Source organism: Eschrichtius robustus, chromosome X (assembly GCF_028021215.1).
Source record: "Eschrichtius robustus isolate mEscRob2 chromosome X, mEscRob2.pri, whole genome shotgun sequence".
NCBI classification, from domain to species: domain Eukaryota; kingdom Metazoa; phylum Chordata; class Mammalia; order Artiodactyla; family Eschrichtiidae; genus Eschrichtius; species Eschrichtius robustus.
The window spans coordinates 115,723,456-115,745,570 of NC_090845.1; the positions used below are offsets into that span (position 1 = coordinate 115,723,456).

The following is a 22,115-nucleotide window of genomic DNA, read 5'->3' on the forward strand; positions in this document are numbered from 1 at the left end:
AAGACTTCTGCGAGGCCGCGTGTGCCCGAGCCCTCGCACGCCTGCCTGCAACGTGGCCGCGTCCGGGACGCCCTCGGACCCCGAGGGTCACCCGAATTCTTCCCTTCTCTCTCCAGGCCGAGCCGTGCTCCAGGCCCCTCTGTCCGCGGGTTCTCCTCTCCGTGGGCCGGGAGAGCCTCCCTCCTCTCGGGCTCCAACCACCCCAGCCGAGCCCCTTCCCTGCGCGGAGCCTTAGCTCTCCTGACACCGCCCGGCTGCGGGGCGGGGGCAGGGCCAGCGGCGGAACCGCCCCCAACCGCCTCCCCGGCCCGGCGAGCAGGCGGGTGGCTGGGGCGCCTCCACCTCCTCTTCCTAAAGCGGCGAGGAGCAGACGAGCGGCATCACTCGAGCCCAGGTCCCGGCCACCGCCACACACGGCGCCCAGCGTTCAGTAGGAGGAGCAGCAGCTGAGGCGGCTGCCACAGCGGCGGGCGGGCGCCAGAAAGGTAGACTGAGTCTCGGGGAGCCGCGCCGCGGACCGCCCACCTCCCGGCCCCGGGCCGCGCGCGCCACCCGCCCCGTAACCCCACTCGTATGTGTCCTTCCAGGCCCCGGTCGAAAAGCCTGGGAGGGCCGCCGACCTACACCCGGAGGAGGAGCCAGTCGGAGCCCAAGGCGCCACCGCCGCCGAAGCCGCGCGGAGCAGCTTTCGCCTTCATGGCCCACTCACCGGTGGCGGTCCAAGTGCCCGGGATGCAGGTGAGGACGCCCGGGCCTCCTCCGCCGTCCACGTGACTGCCCGGGAGCCCGGGGCGCGCTCCGCGCTGGGCACCGGCGACGAGAGGCGGCCCAGGGCTCCCCCGAAGCCGGGCCGGGCGCTCCGGCCAGGTGACCCGGGAAGAGGGTTCTCAGTGTTTCCCGGCGTGTAAGCTAGGTGGTGCACTGCGCCGGCCGGGCGCGGAGGGACTGGGGGCGCGGCGAGGTGGGGATGCTGGGGGGCGAGGGGGGGGGTGCACAAAATAGCCCGGAGCGAGACACCTGCGCCGGCTGAGCGTGGTGCGGTTGGGGGTTGGAGGTGGGAGCACTTAACTTGGGAGAGATGGAGGTGTCTCGGAATTCGTGGGGTAAAACGCAAGTGGTGCTCCCCCCTCACACACACACACACACACACACACACACACACGACACAAGTTGGGGCGGAGCAAGGCAACGGGGTGTCTGTCGGTGGTGGCGGCTTTGAATTGGGCTCTTCCTGTGTGCGTAGAGCAAAGAGCGAGGTGACTTCTTTTCCCCTTTTGGTGCTGCTGCTTCAGGGCCAAGTTGTATCTCGCTCCTCCAGCCTGGTCCAGCCCATAGGGTGGCGTGAGAAATGCAGGGTCCTAGGTTAGAGTAGCGGAGGTGATGACTCCCCCGCCCCGCCCCCTGCCTTTCCCACAGGAGGTCTGTTGCAATGCGGTTAAAGGAAGCTTTTTGTCCTCAACAAGGGACTACTTGCCTGGGACCCAACTTTTTACTCGACATCTTCCCAGCTCTCTCCCATTATATTTTCATTTTATTGAAGAAGAAATAAGCTATGTCCACACACTTTTTATGCTTTTATGTTTTTAAATCGGTGCATTTCAAGCTATCTACTAAATGTTATCCAAGTTTACTAACTTTTAAGCGTTCACATTTTATTTTTTTTTCCTTTGCTAGACAGCCTAAACAACCTATTTATGAATAGGTCAGAGACTAGAAACACTTAAGCCTCATTACCTTCTAAAAATGTGAAAGCAAACTTTTTCTACGTTCAGAAAAAATGTTTAGAGTAGTAAACAGCTTATGTTTCTAGTAGAAATCAAAGTGCTATGGATTGGAGCCTCAGTTTACTAATTAATTAATGGAATTCATTTTTTTTAAAAAGCAGTTGGTCACATATGATGCATGGTCACACACAAAAAAGGGATTTTTAAAATACTTTCCCCCAAAAGGACCGTTTGTGTCGGACATATATCTAACCTAGGACGCCTGTGTGTCCTAAGCACCAGGCCTTTTAGCTAAATATAGGGCAAGTCTGGGTTGAGTCCCAGGAAGTCGCTGTGTAGTTAATAAAAAAGAAAGGAAGAAAAAGGGAAATGAGAAATATTAGGGCCTTTTTATAGGTTGATCCATTCAAGCTTTACAAAATGCCTCAAACTTCCTTCTTCTCACGCCACCCCCCTCCTTCCCTCCCTCTTTCCCCCAGCCACTGCCCCTCACCCCATTCATTCAGTTCTGCCTTTGATTATATCAAGAGAATTAGTAATTTGCATTACTAACTACAGTTTTGCTCTGTCTGATGTGGAAGAAAGTGCGAAATTTTTCCCACCGTGCTCTCCTTTCCATTCTGTGAAGAGTAGAACGTTACGGATGTGTAGTTTGTCTCTGAGGGTCTCGGTACTTCTCTCTCCATTGTGTGCACGCGCTGCCTGCGTGCGTGCGTCAGCAGATTGAGTGCCTCCCGTTCATCAAGTTCGTGATTCTGGGGAACTCTGTGTGCTGAGGAGAAAATGGTTTCTGGTCTTTATTTCATTTGTCTTGACTTTATTTGATTTATATGGTTTCTGGTCCTTATTTGATTTGTCTTTATTTGATTTATATGGTGTAGGAACTGCTTGCTGTTCAGTATTTATTATGGCTCCCTGCTTTGTTTCATTATCTGAGTTCCCTATCTCTTGAATTTTAAAATCTTAATTAAGGTGGTTTAGAATGTGAATCACATCTTCTGAATGATAAATTCTGCTTTTCACTTTATGTCTGCCCAAAGTTGCGATTACTTTGTCTACCCTGATTTGGGGAGGGCAATCATCTCAATATTAGAAAAGAGGAGAGGAATATTTATTTGTCATTTTTCCTCGTCTGAATGAAATGGTAAATTCTTAACTTCTTATTTCCATTTTCTTTGTATATGTGGTTCTTACGCATTTGGTGCAACACAAGAGTTTTCCACTTTTAAAATTGTGGAGTATCCTAAAAATAAATTTGATGGCATGCAGTGTGACTCTTGAGCCTAGACTACTTTGACTATTCTTTTGTTTAAAAATATTGCAGATGAGATGCAGAAATATATCACGAGCTTGTAGAATTCTCCTCGAGTTTTGTGAAAGAGGGGCAACTTTTAGACCTTTAGAGTAGTAAGAAAACGTGTTAGCCATGTGTTCTTGAAATTCATGTATAGTATTTCCACAAATCTGGGTGAAGTGGTCGACCGGCCTATAACTTTTTAACAGTTTATTTTAGGGAATTATGAAGATTGATGGAAAAAATGATTTTTCCAGAAATAAAAACAAATTTACTTTATCCACAGTGTTTTTCTCCCCCTGAGGAGAGACGTGAAGTCGAGCTACCTGTTCTATCACTTAAGACTTCCAGCATTCCTGACTTTCAAACAAAGAAATTTCTGTTGCCACTAGTTTAAAATAGAAAAGAAACTTGGAGTGACGAAAGAAAACCCAGGATTTGGTCCAGTTGAAACCCTTCCTTGTGAATTAGTTATCAAACTCATATTGTTAATATTTCTTAATATTGTGGTAATGAGCTTTTTTTGCCATATTACACCAAATGTGGAGGGTATGAATTTTTTGGGTACTTAATTTGTGCTTACTTCTCTAGTATATAACTAAAGGAATTTTCCATACCAGGAGCTAAACTCTTGAAACATATTTAAAGAACAACTTAAAAAAAATAAGCCAATAAACCTGTTTCTTTCCACTCAAATATTTACTCTTTAATGATTTAAAACATGTTTTTTCTTTGAAGTTCTCAGTTGTAAATCATACTTAAGTTTAAGATATTTCCCCTTAGAACCTGCATTAATGTTTATGAAGACAAGTGTTCTAAATTGGGTGTTAAATCTTTCATAAAGTGTGGGTGGGAGAATAAAGTTAAATGTTGAATTAGAGTACTAAGTATTATTATGTTATGCTTTGTGTTATGCCTTTTGTGAAAGAATTTTTTAAACTTCCTGCTAAAGAATTTAAACATTAGTCTTCATGTATCTTTAAATATGATCAGGGTGGTACAGTTTGTAAATGGTTGTTATTTGAGATGTGAGATGGAAATGAAGTTTAAGGATTAATGAACACTTTATTGGAGACTTTTATCTACGAGTTGGAAAACATTGCCTTGCATTGGTGAACCTAGTTACTGGGTTCTGGGAAGGATACAGAAGTATACTACATGATCTCTGCCCTTAAAGATCTTAAAATGTTGTTGGGGAGATTAATCTAGCGCATGAAGTATCAAATAATGCAAAATCTGTGATACTTACTCTATAATAGAAGTTGCTGACTGGAAGAGTTGAAGGCTTGCCCCCAAAGGATTTTTAGGATCCATATTGGGGAGGGCATTTCCAACCAGGGAAATACCCTGAGCAAGTGTGTGCGCGCACACAATCTTTGAGCGTGGGATAAAATCACTTGGACTATGATGAAGAATTCCACTAAAAAAATAATAGGGGGTAAGATTGGAAAACTTGACGGGGTCCACATTATGGTGGTTCTTGAATGCTAGGGAAGGGTTTTGGCCTTCAGACTAGCCATTAAACATTTCTAAGTAAGGGAGGCTCAACAAAGTTGTATATAGGAAGAGAAATCTTAAGATTGGTTGAATGGATGAACTGGAGGATTGAGAGACTTGAGGCAGTTTGATCTACTGAGACTACTTCAACAAGGTATTCATATCTGTACAGATGCAACGGACCTTGCATTGACTGATTGCCTTCCCTATGCCTAGTACTATGAGGCAGAAAATATAATTACCAGACTTGTAATTAGCTAGTTACAGGAGGAAGAATCGAAGCCTTTGTGATGTTGAATATGGGCAACTGGGACAATTCTGGTACATCCAAAAGAAATCGGAAAGTCAGGGAGAAGAGCCAGATCCAGTAGAACATTAATGATTTCTGTTCTAGGCTTGTGAAGTTCAAGCTAACAGTGGGATGACAAAATAAAAATGTAGAGCTGTATGTCTATTATCTTGATTGTGGTGATGGTTTCAAAGGTGTATACATATGTCCAAACCCATCAAATCGTATACATTAAATATGTACAATTTTTTTGTATCTCAACATGCCTCAGTAAAGCTGTTTTTAACAATGTCCAGCGAATACTTGAAGATATAGATCTGGAGCTCTGGTCATTCATCAGACATTTACTGAGCATTTACTATATGCCAGTTTCTTTACTTGAAACTGAAGGGTGGGAGCCACCAAGGAGGGAAAGGTCATAATGCCAGAGAGCATGTGGAAGTGAGGGCCCTCGTGAGGCAGGAAGCACAGGTGGAAGGTTGGCTTGTAAGAAAAGGAAGGGTGACTTAAGATGCATGGGGGGGATGAGAAAATGTGTCAGGATCGGGAAGGAGTTAACTGGGGTGGGGGCGACTTCTTTATTTAACTCTCATCATGAAACCTAAATTGGAGAAAGAATTCAGTTTGGTGTCAGAATCTAGTATGTAGGCTTCTTACCTTCCTTCCACCTTCTGAAAGGACTGATCAGCTTTGCAATTTGAGGTGGAAAGAGGTAGAGAGCAATGCTTGCACTAATAGATAAAGCCAAACCATTGTCCTCGTTGGTGGGAAGCATATTCAGAGATGTTGAATATGCTAATGATAGTGGCAGAAGACCAGCTGAAACAGAATAATCAAAGACAACTGTGAGCTGGGAGAGTTGGAGGTAGTTGCAGGGTATGGGGTAAGCAGGCTGGGGGCTGAACGGAGAGTAAACAGGAATTGGGCATGGTAGGACATGTGCCTTGAACACTAATGAGGGTCTAAAAATGGCACATGAGGACAAATGTCCATCATGTACCTCCCTTGCTTGAGTTACAGAAAATGAGAGAATATAATTTAGCTGGTACCTAGGAACCATTGAACATTGTGATACTGTGTGTTTTTATTCTGCCTTTCATTTATTCAGTGACCTTGAGCAAATCATCTACAGAATGGGGAATAATAAAAGCTGCATTTCCTTTGCCTCAATGAGATGCTATTAGGATGAATTAACTATCATCTGCGGAGTATATTTTGAACTCCTTCATCAAAGGTGTTATGATGTATGTGGGCAGTTCATCCTACAAAACAGTGCTAGGCTAATCACATGAAAACACTGTCATTATCCCCTCTCACTCCTGCTTGACAACCCATGTTTTTCTATTGAAATCCAGTCTCCCCACCCCCGCCAAAGCACCCACACACATACCACCACCACCAGACCCAAAGTCTTCTGCTCAGCTTTCCAGACTTTCTGTTATCTGGCTCCTCTCTACAGATCTGTACTTAGTTATTTCTACTCCCCAACAAGAAATCCCTTTTGTTCTACCATGCCAGTTGCAATTCAGCAATCACTGACTGGCCAAATCCTACCTGATTTTCAAGGTCTCCATCTTGCTTTCCCCATGAACTTTCTCTGAATGTTCCAGGCTACAGAAATCACTCCCATTTCCAGGCACCTGTTATATCCCTTGTCAGTAGCAGACAGTCCAGTCCTTGATTTATATACTGCCTTAGATTTTCCCTAATTATATATGTTATACTTGTCTCCCAAACTAGGTTGTAAATTACTTGAAGGTAGGGACCATGTATCTTACTTTTCTTTATACCGTTAGGTATGAATTATATGTAAAAGTGTAGGCTAGTGAGTGCAGTACACATAGACTAGACTTTTCTGACTTTTTTCCATTCTGTTTCTGTAAATATATTGTGTAATGCTTGAATTCTTCTAGCTCATGAAGGCTAATTTGTGTACAGTGTAGACATTTTATACTTACTAAAATGATTTTAATGTATTACATGTAGTAGGTCTAATGAAATATACTTGTAACTAATCAGCTGTCCACACACTGAAGCTCTCATTCTCATCTTGCAAGACCTTTGAGAGAAAAAGGAGCCCTCATTGCTTTCCTAGTAACTAGGGCTGATTTCAGACAAATTTATGGCTTTGGGAGAAATAACCTCTTGTTCCTTCCCTTTGTTCCCCCCTCCCCAAAAAATACAAACAAATAAATAAAAGAAACTTCTTTACTTCTCTGTCCCAGCTGTTACATTAGAAAGAATCTGATACATTTCACTGATATTAAGGTGTTTTTGATTAGTGGCTCACTGTGTGACCTCTCCCATGGATGTTCACATGTTACAGGAAGTAATGCCTTTTAAAAAGAAATATAATAGTAGAATTTCAAACTGCTTGGTGATAAGTTTTGAATGAATTGTATCTTCTGAAAGAGTCGTGGTTTTACTCATTTGTTGCTAGAAAGCAGAGTTAGGAGAACAAAAACTAACACTATTATTAGGTGTGATGCAACAAACTCCTTTTCATTTCTTGTAGTTAAGACCCAAAGAATTTCTACCACAGGTACATATACAACAATGTCTCTGGAGGAATGCCATGAGGTAACTCATTTTTAAAAGAACAAAAATCAATAAAATATGCACAGCTAAAATTTTCACTCCATCTTATGTACATTTCTCATTTGGTCATCTGCCACTTTAGACTAAGGTGTTATATGGTAGGGACCACAGAAAGCAAACATTTAAATACGATATTAACTAATTCCTCTCAACAATCTTATGAAATAGGAAGAGTTCTCCAATAGGAAAATGGCTTCAAATTTATATTTAAAAACAGAAGAGCACATTGCTGGCCAACGCTACCCATCATCCTCTTTGTTGTCCCTCCCCCAAATCCCATATATTTCAAGCAGATCTTCTGAAATGCACATTCAGAGAAACCAGGAAACCTAGTGCAGAGCAGATCCCATCCTTCTCCTCTATTCCTGCTTGTCTCTCCCCATTACCTCTCACCAGCATTTACCTTACTGGGGATAGAGCTATACTCCCCCTCAGCCTTTTCTGGACTTGTTCCAGCATACTTCTGACAGCAGCCCGCTGGCCTTTCTTTTCCTTGGTTTATCATACGATCATGGATTAGAATGATCCGTGTCCTAAAATATTGGATTAGCCATTGGTACGACAGCTTTGGATAGTCTAGCAAAATATGAACAAAATTGTGGTTCAAACTTCCTGGGGACTAGAGTAAACAAAACTATAGACAGCTTAGGTGTAAGAGTTAAAAATATTCTAATTATCTTTTTTAAAATGTCCACTCTCCTCCTTTTTGATCAAGTAACTTCAAGAATGTGCTGCTGAGGAAATCCAAGGCATTGTGTTTTTATCTTTTTCTCATGAAAAATGTTTACAGAAAAAAACTTCTCAACCTTTCTTTAAGATCCTTGTAACAGAGAGCGTGTGTTCTTAGTGGTATTTTTCCCCCTCCCCCTCTCACCTGTTTTATAAAAAAGTGAGGAAAAGAAATCTGTAAAACCCTATCAATTTAAAATGTAAAGGACTGAAAAAAGTAGGGTTCAAATCAACTATCATTGAATTTTTCAATTTGTTTATTACAGAACAATAGAGTGTCTAGCTGAAGAATAACAGTTGCTTTGAACTATAGAAATAGCTTCCCAGTATCAACTTAATGAAGTTTTTACTGGGTTTGAAATCCATACCATACTAGGTATGTTAGGGAATTTCTAAGCACACTAGTGAATTACTCTACCAGATTTCAATAGTGCCTAGTAACACAATCCTAGGAGTGAATTTTTGGCAGGTGGAGTAAAGACTTCAAGGACATTTAGACGCATCCAGATTTTTCTTTGAAAATGCATTTTTGAGTTGCTCTGTTAGTGCCTTTTTATCCCCCTCCCCCGGCTTTCCATTAAGCCATTGGCTTTGGGACATATCACTTTACAGTATGTTATATTAAGCTAGGATTTAACTGCTTGCTGCAGTATAGTATAAATAACATAGCAGTGGGTGATGGGGAAGGGATGGGCAACATAGATAATCAAGTGGGGCATAAGTTGTTATTAATGCAAGAAAATTTGGGGCAGCTGAGCCAGTAGAAACCATAAAGTCATAATTTCTTCCCAGAGCTAGGTTCATCATTATTGTTGCCCCCTAGAGCTGGGAAACTTTCTGGCCTCCCTGGTCTCAATTTCCTGCTGCCTGCCTTAACTTTAAGTAGAAGCATAAAAGAAACCAATCAGCAAAGCATGCACACATGCTACTAAGTATAGGGCTAGAAAATAGAACTTTGACCTCTTGTGGTTAAGGAGACTACAGTCAGTGTGTCTGGCAGCCTCAGGGAAAGAAGCATATTTCAAATGTATGCTTTTTAAGTGCTACCAACCCCATGGGAAGAACAGTTAGCAAGCTCATTAATTAGGGTCCTGTTTGCTTCTCTAGTTTTATTTCAAATCCTTTGAACTTTGCTCTGAGCCTTCCTATGTGCCTGTCAGTTAATGGTAATGTATTAGACTTTCCCAAGTTGGACGCTGGTGATCCAGGTTTAATGTTTTTACACGCTTAGTCTTCATGAAACAACTAGGTGTGATTTAAGCTAGAAAATTATTAGCAGCAAAGTTTGGAAGACCCACATTGTGTAGGACATAGTGCTTGATACCTATCTTTGAGATACAAAAAGTATAAAGGAGTCCCTGACCTCAAGAAGTTTATACTGAAACTGAAGAGATTAGACATCTACACATTTAGGCATCTAACAGTGCAGAGCAATAGTAGTGAATCCCAAATGTGATAGAAACTGATATAGTAGCATTCCAAGGAAGATCAGACTAAGGAAGGGAATTATCATTTATAGAATGCCTTTATGCTAGGCACTTGTGCTTTTGCCACTGCACTACCTTACTTCTAGGCAGGGCATCCCTGAACAGACCCTTAAAGGAGAGTGGGAGACAGGCAGGAGAAAAGGCATAAAGGGACACACACAAGGTTCCTTCCATTACAGAGGTGTGAGGTCGGTGCTTGTTGTCATGAACTACGTTAGGACCAAATTATGAAAGGCCTTGAATGCCAGACTGAGACAGTTATTTTTAACTCAGTCTACAGCAAGTTGTTGTTGTTTTTTGTTGTTGTTGTTGTTTTTTAATCAAGAAAGTGAACTGATGAAAGCAATGGTTCGTTGTCTGTTTTTGGAAGATTACATTAGGCTTCCAACCTAACAGGCTGGGTTGGAGAGGGAAAGGCTAGATATAATAAGTGGATGTTGTAATAGCCCAGGCTTTAGCTGTTAAGGGTGTGATCTAGGGCAGTGATGGTCAAGCTTGAGCATGTATCAGAACCACCTGGAGGGTTTGTTAATACACAGATTGCCAGGCCCCATCTCCAGAGTTTCTTTTTTTCTTTTCCTTTTTTTTAAACATCTTTATTGTAGTATAATTGCTTCACAATGTTGTGTCAGTTTCTGCTGTATAACAAAGTGAATCAGCTATATGTATACATATATCCCCATATCTCCTCCCTCTTGTGTCTCCCTCCCACCCTCCCTATCCCACCTCTCTAGTTGGTCACAAAGCACCGAGCTGATCTCCCTGTGCTGTGCAGCTGCTTCCCACTAGCTATCTATTTTACATTTGGTAGTGTATATATGTCCATGCCACTCTCTCACTTCGTCCCATCTAACCCTTCCCCCTCCCCGTGTCCTCAAGTCCATTCTCTACGTCTGCGTCTTTATTTCTGTCCTGCCTCTAGGTTCATCAGAACCTTTTTTTTCTTTTTTAGATTTCATGTATATGTGTTAGCATATGGTATTTGTTTTTCTCTTTCTGACTTACTTCACTCTGTATGACAGACTCTAGGTCCATCCACCTCACTACAAATAACTCAGTTTTGTTTCTTTTTATGGCTGAGTAATATTCCATTGTATATATGTGCCACATCTTCTTTATCCATTCATCTGTCAATGGACATTTAGGTTGCCTCCAGAGTTTCTGATTCAAGTAGGTCTGCAGTGTCCGTGAATTTGCATTTCTAATGAGTTCCTAGCTGCTCCGCTGGTCTGGGGACCACTCTGAGCACCACGTAAGGAAGACTTGACAGACCTTGGTGACTAATTGGATATGGGAAGGGCAAAAACGTGATGGGAGAGTAAAGACTCAAAGATATTGCCAAGTTTGGGAGAAAATGGGTTTATTTTTAAAAGTTGAATTTGAAGCACTGGCCACACAACCAAGCAGAAGCAATTAGTAACAGGTTTGTTCAGGATGAAGATGGAGATGGGAGGTCCTGCATGGAGAGAGATAGTAGATGAAATTGTGAGAAATCAAAATAACATGATTTTCAATCATCCTTCCAAGAAGCTGGACTCAATTTTGTATTAAGTTTTGTAGCTTCCAAAATCTCGCTGTCACCCACCACTTCTGTGTTCCTTGATCCAGGTAGGTTTGACAGCTCAGTAAATGCTCTTCAAATGCAAACACTTTTATTAAGAACATGAAATCTATTTATGCTTATACTTGTGAAAATGCAATTTGGCTAAAGTGACATAAAATGCCAGTTTCCTAAATGCCAGTAAGTGGCACCATTTACTCCAAAGATAGACATTTTAAAGACTTTTTCCAATTTTGATACATCTCATCAATTTTGTTGTACAGAATCCCTTTCCCTCACTCTGTATTAACCCCTCCCCCCCAAAAAAACCCAGATGTAATAACTCTGAGCTGCTATTATGTCAAAAATACCCATTCAAAGTTATCATATTCCAAAGCCACCTTGTGTTTACATATGGAAATTCTTGGAGGGGAGAGGAAGTTACTTCTGAATCATTAAGGAAATATCAAACCACTTCCTAAATGGCCTTTCTGACTCCAGCTTCTGCTCTCTAAAATATTCTCTATACCTGTCAGATTAATATATTACCACTTGCCAACAGGTACCATGTAGGAAAGCTCAGAGCTCAGTTTCAACAAAGGATTAGAACTGAAAATAAGAGAAGCAAATGGGCCTACTTAATGAGTTTGCCAACACCAAACAATGTGAGCAAACTTGATTCCCCACTTCATTCACCAGCCTTGGACCTAAGTCACTCTTCAATTTCTAAAATGAACACACAGGTAACAAAACCGAAATTATCCTTCAGAATTGAAGATGTGCCACCAGTCAGGATGTTGAAAAACATGTGTAGAAATGTACCTCTAAACACATTTTAGGTGATGTTTAATTACCATTAAAATAAGGTCCTTGAGTGCCTAGGGGACTTTCTCCCCCTTTAGGGAATACAATTTGTTTGGGTGTAAAATTCTGATATGTTTACCTTATACCTCTCACCTCTTTTGGGGTAGCTGTCTCTTTTCCAGGATACTTAATTACTTTTGTGACCCATTTTTCATGATTCTGGACGGTAAATTAAGTTTTCATTGGGGAAAATTGATGGAGGCTGTGTGTATATGCACATGAAATGTATATTGTACATGAAGTATATTTTGTGTTCGAAAACACTTTTGATCTATTCAAGAAAATGAGGCTCAACATTGGCCAGTAGAGTTTTTAGTCAGCTGTACCAAATTTAGACATAACTATTTTAAAAAGTAGAAAAGTGCATTGTCAAAATAAAAATGGGGGGCTTCCCTGGTGGCGCAGTGGTTGAGAGTCTGCCTGCCAATGCAGGGGACACGGGTTCGAGCCCTGGTCTGGGAAGATCCCACATGCCACGGAGCAATTAGGCCCGTGAGCCACAACTACTGAGCCTGCGCGTCTGGAGCCTGTGCTCCGCAACAAGAGAGGCCGCGATAGTGAGAGGCCCGCGCACCGCGATGAAGAGTGGCCCCCGCTTGCCGCAACTAGAGAAAGCCCTCGCACAGAAATGAAGACCCAACACAGCCAAAAATAAGTAAATAAAAATAAATTGAAAAAGTGAGGTTTAAAAAATAAAAAATAAAAAATAAAAAAAATAAAAAAATAAAAAATAAAAATGGGTAAAAGATAGGATGGTCACTAAGTTCAAGAAGCAGAAAATGATGATTTGGTAATGTCATTTAAGAAGGTCTGCATATAAAAGGAATTCAGTAAAATTGATGTAAAAATTATGTACTCAGTAAAAATTATGGTATCCATGGATTTGCTAAATATTTTTATTATATAGTAAATATATAGAGTTCTTTACCACCTTTAAAAAGATTTATAAAAATCTTTAAATATGTATTTATAAAAGGTAAATACATATGCATATATGTACCTATGACTAAATACATAACAGTGTTATCAGGATTTTACACGTTGCGGTTTTATCATCACTAGTTCCTTTTTCTGTCTTTAATATTTAAACTATTACTATTCTTAAAGAAATTGGACTCACAGCAGTCTATTCCATACAGGAAACAGATCATGGGAAACAACTTTTAATGAAATTCAGTACCAGTGTTAAGCTGTTTTAGTGAATTAAAATTGGATTGAACATTACATAGGATTATATTTATCAAGATTCTCAATTCTCTGCTTAATTTCTCCCATAGAATAGTCTTACAGAGAATCATTGCATCAAAGGAACTGCTTTTGATAGATATAAATCTGTTTACCTATTAGTAAAATCAGAGGCATGTGAGTAGTATACAAATGACTTCTGGTTAACAGAAACTTGTGATCATTGTCTAAGCTCTTATTTTGAAGCTAAAATTGTTATAGGTACTTTACACTAGATTCTAAGGTGATAGGGAATGGAGGGGGTTAGGGCATTGGATTCTGTTTTAGTGGCAAACAAAATCTCGTACAGGAGAGCTGCTTTTTTTTTTTTTTAACTATTTATCTCTTCATGAAAAATGGTGACTGTCACTGAAAGATCTTTTTTTTTACTCTGTCAGAGGCTTGCCAAAGGGCACATAAAATGAAAACGTGGGATTTGACTAGTTAAATAGTGAATCAGGTTTTAGCATAGGTGACACCTCCATCGTCGTCTTTTCGGACTGTGATTTCTGGTAATAGCAAGTGAAAAGAACTATTACCGCTGTTGCTATGGCTCTTCTATCTGCTGAGGTTCAGGCATCGTTTTGGAGGCTGCAGTGTAAACCGTGCTTTGGGAAGGTAGAATTTCATAATACCAGAGGATTCCTGCTGCCTCATGAGCAGACAGAAAATGTAGGTGAGGGAAAAGGTGTTGGACACTGGAAGAAGAGAAAGACAGTATTTCCTAGGAAGGGAAAAAGTAGTCTTTTGCTTTAAAGATTGAGAATTCTCTCTCTATTTTTTAGAATGGGAAATTTCTCTACTTTCTGCAGAGAGGAGAAAAAGCTAACAGAAAAGGAAATTGGGGAGGTAATAGTAATTCATTTCTTTCTTGTTGCTTATGACTTCTGTGATAAAAGTTACATTTACGTAATCGACTTGTTATGGCAAGAAAATGTAAAGAGTCTTTTGTGGTTGGGAGAAAGCTTGTGAAAGATCAGGGGGAAGAGCTGACATCATAGGGATGGTGATTTCAGCTGCTTTTCTGTTTAAGATGTGCAATTTTGGTGGCGTGTGTACTGCACCAATAAATTGTTTCTAGACACTTGGAGTCATTTTGGGTGGCCTTTTTTTCCCTCTGTAGGCAAAATGAATACTTTTCATTAACAAGGAAAAGTGCCAGATTATCACTGGATTATATTTGACTAATTTGGACTGTTATTTGGGGATGGGGAAGGGGAGGCTAAAGAGAAGAAATCTTTCTTCCAAATGACTGGAATTAATATGATTGTTACTTTTCCAGTAGGTTCTGGCCTTAAAATTCTCCCTCAGGGAATGATTAAAACAGTTTTTTGGAGCATTTCAAGGCTGTGTAGCATCTCAGATTTACTTTAAAATAAGTTTGCTTAACCACTTTTTAGCACCACTTGATTTATATCTTGGCTGGGAGAAGAGTTCTAGAGAAGTATGTAGTCCAATTACTTTTTTCTAAGAAGACTTATGGATACCAAATACTACATTATTCTATTGTTGGCTTTTAACTTTCCAATAGTTTAAAAGGTATAAATGTCTTCATACTTGGATAAAACCAACAACAACATTGTATTTTGCCCAGGGATTGCAGCCCCCTCCCCACTTTCCAGGATAGAGACAGCCTGGGTTTTTTGGGAGAGTCAATCTGTATAACCCAAAGCAATTTAATTTGATTCCTCTTGTGTGTTATTCTTTAATGACAGTGTGTCGTGCAGCCATAGTGTAAGTATGATCCTGATTGAAAGATAAAGCACAGTTTTAGATGATTTTTTTAAAAACCCTTTAACTCAAAAGATGATCCATATATTGTGAAAGTGATTTTCCAGAGTTTGAGAATTTAATTCTTTCTTCCTAGTAGGACACTAAATTGTCTTCTCCTAATTACTAGAATGAAGAACGTAGTGTATTCTCTTCCTTTATGCTGTGAAATAATGCCTGCACACATCTCCTCAAATGTAAAACCGTGAGCTTTGGGGATTCTGCTTAGGAGTCTGGACTAGGCTATTATTTATAAAAGATAAGAGATCATGTATTCATTCCAAGCAAATTTTGAATTGGATGTAATTAATTTTCTACTGAGGCAATTAATGTGTAATTACTTTTCTACTATGTGTAATTAATTTTCTACTAAGAGGTAGCAAGGCTATAATGTTTGGCTTATGTTTTGTACAAAAGGAAGTTTCCCTGAAATTTTGGACTTTCCCCTCTCCCTTGTAAATATTTTTGAATGCCTGTATTTTTTTTTTTTTTTTTAAATTTTTATTTATTTTATTTTATTTATTTATTTATGGCTGTGTTGGGTCTTCGCTGCTGTGCGAGGGCTTTCTCTAGTTGCGGCAAGTGGGGGCCACTCTTCATCGCGGTGCGCGGGCCTCTCACTATCACGGACTCTCTTGTTGCGGAGCACAGGCTCCAGACGCGCAGGCTCAGTAATTGTGGCTCACGGGCGTAGTTGCTCCGCGGCATGTGGGATCTTCCCAGACCAGGGCTCGAACCCGTGTCCCCTGCATTGGCAGGCAGATTCTCAACCACTGCGCCACCAGGGAAGCCCTGAATGCCTGTATTTTTAAAAAATAATAATGATCACCTTCTTCCAGTAGTGTTTTTGGAGTTTTGTTAATCTAATGCAGCCTTTCTCAATTGCAATTGTCATTCTGCACCACAAAACAGAGACAATGGTATGAGTTAATGTTTTCTCAATTCTCCCAAGAAGGACACAACTAAAACCATTCTCGATGCACTAGAGAGGAGTTTATTACACACAGTAGATTCCTTAGAGCAGCAGTTGGCAAACTAGAGCCAAGGGCCAAATCCTGCCTGCAGTCTGTGTGTAGCCTGAAAGCTAAAAAAATTTTTTTTTTTTACATTTTAAAGAGTTGTTAAAAAAGAATATGTGACAGAGACCACAGACTGTACCTGACCCACAAAGCCTTTAAGACATTTACTACGTGGCCCTTTGCAGAAGAAGTTTGCCAAACCCTGTCTTAGGGCATGGAACCTCATTGAGAATTGCTGATCTAAAAAAAGGAAGCATTTTATAGTATTTTCTCTGGGATTAGGTATACAGTAAGATAATAGGAAAGTTTCTCTTTTTGAGGTAACTGACTTGTATATTGGTCCCATTATCGTAATGCTTAATTCAAGGAAAGACTCCAGATCATAGTTAATAGGGAAATACATTTTTATTTGTTTTCTAGACAAAAATTTTAATGGTTGAGTGATATAGAAAGTTCTGTTGGTAACAAAAATGAATGATAAATTATGTGTATGTATATACAAATATATTTTAATATTTTTCTTAGTTTCTATAGCAAGAAAATAAAAGTGATTGAATTTTATAGGACTATGAGGGAGGGCATTGATTGCTTTTATCACTATTTTAAATTAAGGGGCTATATCTATTAGAGAAGGAAAGTGAATAGAGAGTATTAGGTGTCAGATATAATCACATTTGTTTCCTCCTTGTACTGAATAAGTGTCTTCACCCTACAATTAACATCTCAGGTACCTTGTCAGCAGTAAAGAGAATAGTACTTAATCAAAACTGCATTAAAATTATTAGATCACAGCATATGAAGTAATCAGGCTCTACCAAATGCCACTTAACTACTTGAGTTAGTAGGGGAGGTGCCATCAGCCATAAAACATATATTGGTCAATCACAAAATTATCAAGGGAGGAAAAGACCAGCAGGCATTATTTGTAATTTGCTGCTGATTTCCTTTATCTCCATATTTAGTTAATCATGAAGTTCTAGCAGTGTTTTTTTCTTGGGAAATGTCAGACATCATCCCTTCTTTTATCATGCCATTCTGGCCTCTGTCACTAAATACACTTGGAAAGTTGTGTTGACAACTTTCCAAGGCAATGTGCAGAAATAATGAAACTACCTGAAACACAGACTTTATTTTTTCACTCATCTGCTAGAAGCTTTCAGTGGCTCCCTACTAACCTGATCAGAAATTCCTAGGATGGATGAGTCAAGTGAGGCTTCTGAGATGGTCAGGAAAGGCATCACTGGATGGCTGAGCTGGCTTTAAGACTGGGTGGGAAGAAGGGAAAGAAAGGAAGGGAATGAAATTAGGCAAGACAAGAAAAGACAAATGGACTTCTAAGGTTGTGTCTTTCAAAATCTTCTGTGGGTCCTTTTGGGGAGGGCCATAAAGATTTGTTTGGTGAATGGTACTTTATCTCTGGTTAGGACTGTAAAATGATAGGGTACCAGTCAGCTCAAGTTGTAGATCACAGATCTTTTTGGGTAGCATACTGTTCAAAGCATTCTAATTACTTTGAATTGCTCATCAAGATTATTTTCGTTATGGCAATTCGAAAACTAATTAAGGAACTTTGCCATTTGTCTGCATCCTGAGGTTACTTGTTTGTCATTGCCCCACCCTACCCCATCCTCAGCTAGAAATCACTCATTATAAAATCAAAACCGCCAAGTATTTTATAAAGATCACTTCCAGTTCTAAAATCCTATGGTCCTTTAAAGTTTCTAAACAGATTGTATAGCATATTTTTTGGAGGAAAAAAATCAGATTTTGTACATGTATTCAGATTTGGTACTGGATGTTGATTATCCTTATTGGAGAATTACAGTTTCGTTAAGTTGATTGCAAAGTGAACAGGACCATATATTTCAACTACTAAAATATATTACCTTAGCCATGGTTTTATGGAGAACATGTAAACAGCCTTATGTTTATAATGGTATTTCTTAAAGATTAAAAAATTCAACTCATATTAGTAGGTATCTCATAATTTCAGTAGCGTTTTCCCCTTTATTTGAAAATTTAATTTTTCTAATATTGTGCTTTGATGACATGAATAGATTTCAGCAATGTCAGCACAGATCAATGGGGATTAAAAACTGATGAATCTGTACCTTCAGGGATAGGGATTAGAACATTCACAAATGTTATTGACAGTGGGGTGTAGGGTAGGATGGAGATGGGTTTGAGAAACTTTAGTTCAGGAAAAGCTGACGAACTCTGAGCAGAGATTAATTTATAATAAAGAGAAGAAGAGTTCTCTAAGCTGAAATTCTTTGGGAAAATGGAAATATGGCAATATTTAGGACTTTTTTTTTTCAAATGAACTGGTACTCCCTGTGCAAAGGAAAGGGGATACTGATGATAAAATCCTCATCAGTGAGGATGTTGAAATCCAGCCCCTGTTTTGTTAATGTAACAAATTTGTTGATGCGAGCTAATTTCTCATATATGTTGAGTGTATCATGGTGCGGGGCACAGAACTAACTTATGCTCACTTGTAGTAGTTCTTCTTAGCTTAGGTTTTCAGGTACAACTGTTACACATACACATCCCACTTTACTTAGTTTCTGAGTGTTTTCCTATTTATTAATGCACTGCTCCAATTCTTTTAAAGAAGTAGATAGGGCATAAAAAATAATAAACATTATTCTTTTAGCCATGCACCCATACACACACATAAGCACACATTGTGATGATATTTTTCACTTTGGGGAAATGAAAAGTGGGAAATGGATTGTTGAAAAATTAGAGAGCATTCTTTTAGAGCATTCTATAATCTCCTCTCTGCTCCATTCTTAGGGTTTGCCAAGATTAAAATTGTTTGCTATTGACACATCATGCCATCGGTATCATTTTCTTGGGATCAAAGAATGTTAAAGCCAGCAGGACCCAAGAGATAAATTTCCTTAGTCCTAAGATTCCACTGGGTAACTCCTTGCAAATACTATTTGATTAAATTCGTTCAAAGTATAGATTTGATTAAAGAGGGAAATGTTGGAAGGAAATTATACTGCAACCACTTTCTCATGAAGAATGAAAAGGTAAGTCTATGTAAAATTCCACTTTTTCAGTGTTAATTTTCTAAAAGAACTCATGGTGTTAATAATTTAGTGCTGTGCTTACAAGCTTCAAACCTATTGATTTTAATTGGAGTTCCACATCGAGAAGGAAGATAGACAGTGAGCAAATCAATTTTGTTTTAATCCAATGCATTTAAATAAGTGTGTTGAAGATTCACCATAACATTATCCATGATAGTTTGATATTTGCTATAAGGGGCCTCTGCCTTAGATTCTATCCAAAGGTGTTTATTTCTGAAAGTGCTAGAATGGCATCCTTTAATTTTGCCTCCAGTATGGATAGCATAAAATGAGGCTCTCAGTGTCCATCATGTTAAAGTGCCCTGTGTGGGTTTGATTAAATAATGGCCTGTTTTATCATTTATACATTAGCAGAATCTTTGTCTTCCTCTCATTGTATAGCCTTGTCCTCCTTTCCAAATTAGTATTTTATAGTTAGAGCTTGTTATCAATCCCAAGCCATATTTATATAATATCCTGTCTAGTCAGTAATAATCCCTTTAACTTTAACCTTAATGTTTATGGTTAAACCCGATCCTTGATTGAATTGTGCATTTCTATATGTGTTCAGCCCAACTAAATTAAAAGAAATGTTCGGCAGAGTGATACACAGACTGTGGCCTCTAATCTTTGCATTAGTGTATGACATCATGCAAGACTCTCTAGGACATACAGTAGTCATGTGGCTCTGTTTAATAGTGATTACAGATGTGCTTCCAGAATCAGATTTCCATATGCCACTGAGCTGCATCCTTTTGTGTATGGTTCCTACCAACTCTCCTTTGAGTATAGCTCCATATTATTTCACGAATTGCTGTTTTGCAACCCAAAGAGCTCCCCGGTAGAAAGGAAAAAACTCAAAGTTGTCACTTTGGAAAGTTTTTATTATGTCAATCACATGTGAGAATAGGGATTGACTTAGAATCTCATACCTATTTTAACATCCTTCAGTTTATTGAATGTAATCTTCCTTGTACTGAAAGTCAGAACTCAAATTGCAAATGGAAGGATAACCTCATGCCAAAGATTTCATCTTAGGAGGGCGCCCAGGTAAGCATCCTAAAAACATTCAAGAGCCACAGTATACGAAGTACTGTACTGGGTGCTGTGAGGGTACCTGGTGCTTAGTGAGATAGAGCCCCAACCTCAATGAGCTTACTCATTAGAAAATAGCAATAGACAGACTCTAACTCCATCCACCTCATTACAAATACCTCCATTTCATTTCTTTTTATGGCTGAGTAATATTCCATTGTATATATGTGCCACATCTTCTTTATCCATTCATCTGTCGATGGACATTTAGATTGCTTCCATGTCCTGGCTATTGTAAATAGAGCTGCAATGAACATTTTGGTACATGACTCTTTTTGACCTATGGTTTTCTCAGGGTATATGCCCAGTATTGGGATTGCTGGGTCGTATGGTAGTTCTATTTGTAGTTTTTTAAGGAACCTCCATACTGTTCTCCATAGTGGCTGTATCAATTTACATTCCCACCAACAGTGCAAGAGTGTTCCCTTTTCTCCACACCCTCTCCAGCATTTATTGTTTCTAGATTTTTTGATGATGGCCATTCTGACCGGTGTGAGATGATATCTCATTGTAGTTTTGATTTGCATTTCTCTAATGATACAGAGTGAAGTAAGTCAGAAAGAGAAAAACAAATACAGTATGCTAACACATATATATGGAATCTAAGGAAAAAAAAAAAAAAGGCCATGAAGAACCTAGTGGCAAGACGGGAATAAAGACACAGACCTACTAGAGAATGGACTTGAGGATATGGGGAGGGGGTGGGGTGAGATGTGACAGGGTAAGAGAGTGTCATGGACATATATACACTACCAAATGTAAAATAGATAACTAGTGGGAAGCAGCCGCATAGCACAGGGAGATCAGCTGGGTGCTTTGTGACCACCTAGAGGGGTGGGATGGGGAGGGTGGGAGGGAGGGAGATGCAAGAGGGAAGAGAAATGGGAACATATTGTATATGTATAACTGATTCAATTTGTTATAAAGCAGAAGCTAACACACCATTGTAAGGCAATTATACTTCAATAAAGATGTTTAAAAAAAAAAAAGAAAATAGCAATAGAAAAGTCATGGCAATGAAAGAGAATGCAAAAATAATGAAATGCGTGCTGTAATGGAGGCTCAAGCAAAGGGCTGTGGGAGGGCAGAAGGTGAAACAATTGATTTTGTTTGGGTGATCAGGTTCCCTTGGGGAGTTCGGAAGGTGGTTTTTTGTTTGTTTGTTTTAATTAGAGATGCGGATTTCCAGAGGAGCCATAGGGTGTTGTTGACTGCGAAAATGGCATGGCCTAAAGGCTCAAACATAAGAAAGTAGAATTGTGCCCCAGTGGAACATTGCATTTGTTTGTACGTCTAAGCTACTACTTACTGAAGCATTGGGTTTGAGATACGGTAAGATATCCCTGAAATTTTCCCTTTGGGCCTTTAGTTTTGTTGGATGTTCTAGTTCGGTATATGGGCAAATATAACTGCATTAGTTTCTGCATGCCACTTTACTTTCTGAATGAATTTACAATTAAAAGAAGAGGAAGATGAATATAACCTTAGGTCCTGTATGAGCTGAACTCCTGGCTCCCCTTGACTTCCTTGGAGCAGTCACTCACGTATAATGGGGCATGGCCAGTGTGAGGGGCCAGAGGTCAGTCTGGATTGTAGTTCACTCTGCTACTCTTTATCCATCCATCCTTGGCTTCTGAGCCTGCTTCATTATAGTATCAGAGAGTTGGAACTTGAATGCAGCCTACTCTAATTCTGAATTTCTTACTGGAACAATGGGATAGTATATACTTTTCATTTGAGCCACTGTATACCACTGTAGAGTTGGCCATGTGGCCAGTGCCAGTTCATCCCTTACCTTAATGATTGCTTCAGAACTAGAGTTGGCAACTGCTAGTGATAGAAGGAGGGGAACAAAGGGATTTGGCTTCTAATACCTCACTAATTCACAGTGTCAGAACAGTAAGG

At 39.8% G+C, this 22,115-nt stretch overlaps 1 protein-coding gene across 3 annotated transcripts in view; it reads left to right on the forward strand.

Moving 5' to 3' along the window:
• Nucleotides 1-337: 337 nt before the first annotated feature.
• The window catches only part of STK26 (serine/threonine kinase 26), a 71,398-nt gene continuing 49,620 nt past the window's right edge, over nucleotides 338-22,115 (forward strand). For all 3 annotated transcript variants that reach the window (XM_068533013.1, XM_068533014.1, XM_068533015.1), the window contains exons 1-2: nucleotides 338-485; nucleotides 588-738. In XM_068533013.1, the coding sequence (XP_068389114.1) occupies nucleotides 697-738 (42 nt within the window). In that variant the 5' untranslated portion in view covers nucleotides 338-485; nucleotides 588-696. The remainder of the gene's footprint in view (nucleotides 486-587; nucleotides 739-22,115) is intronic.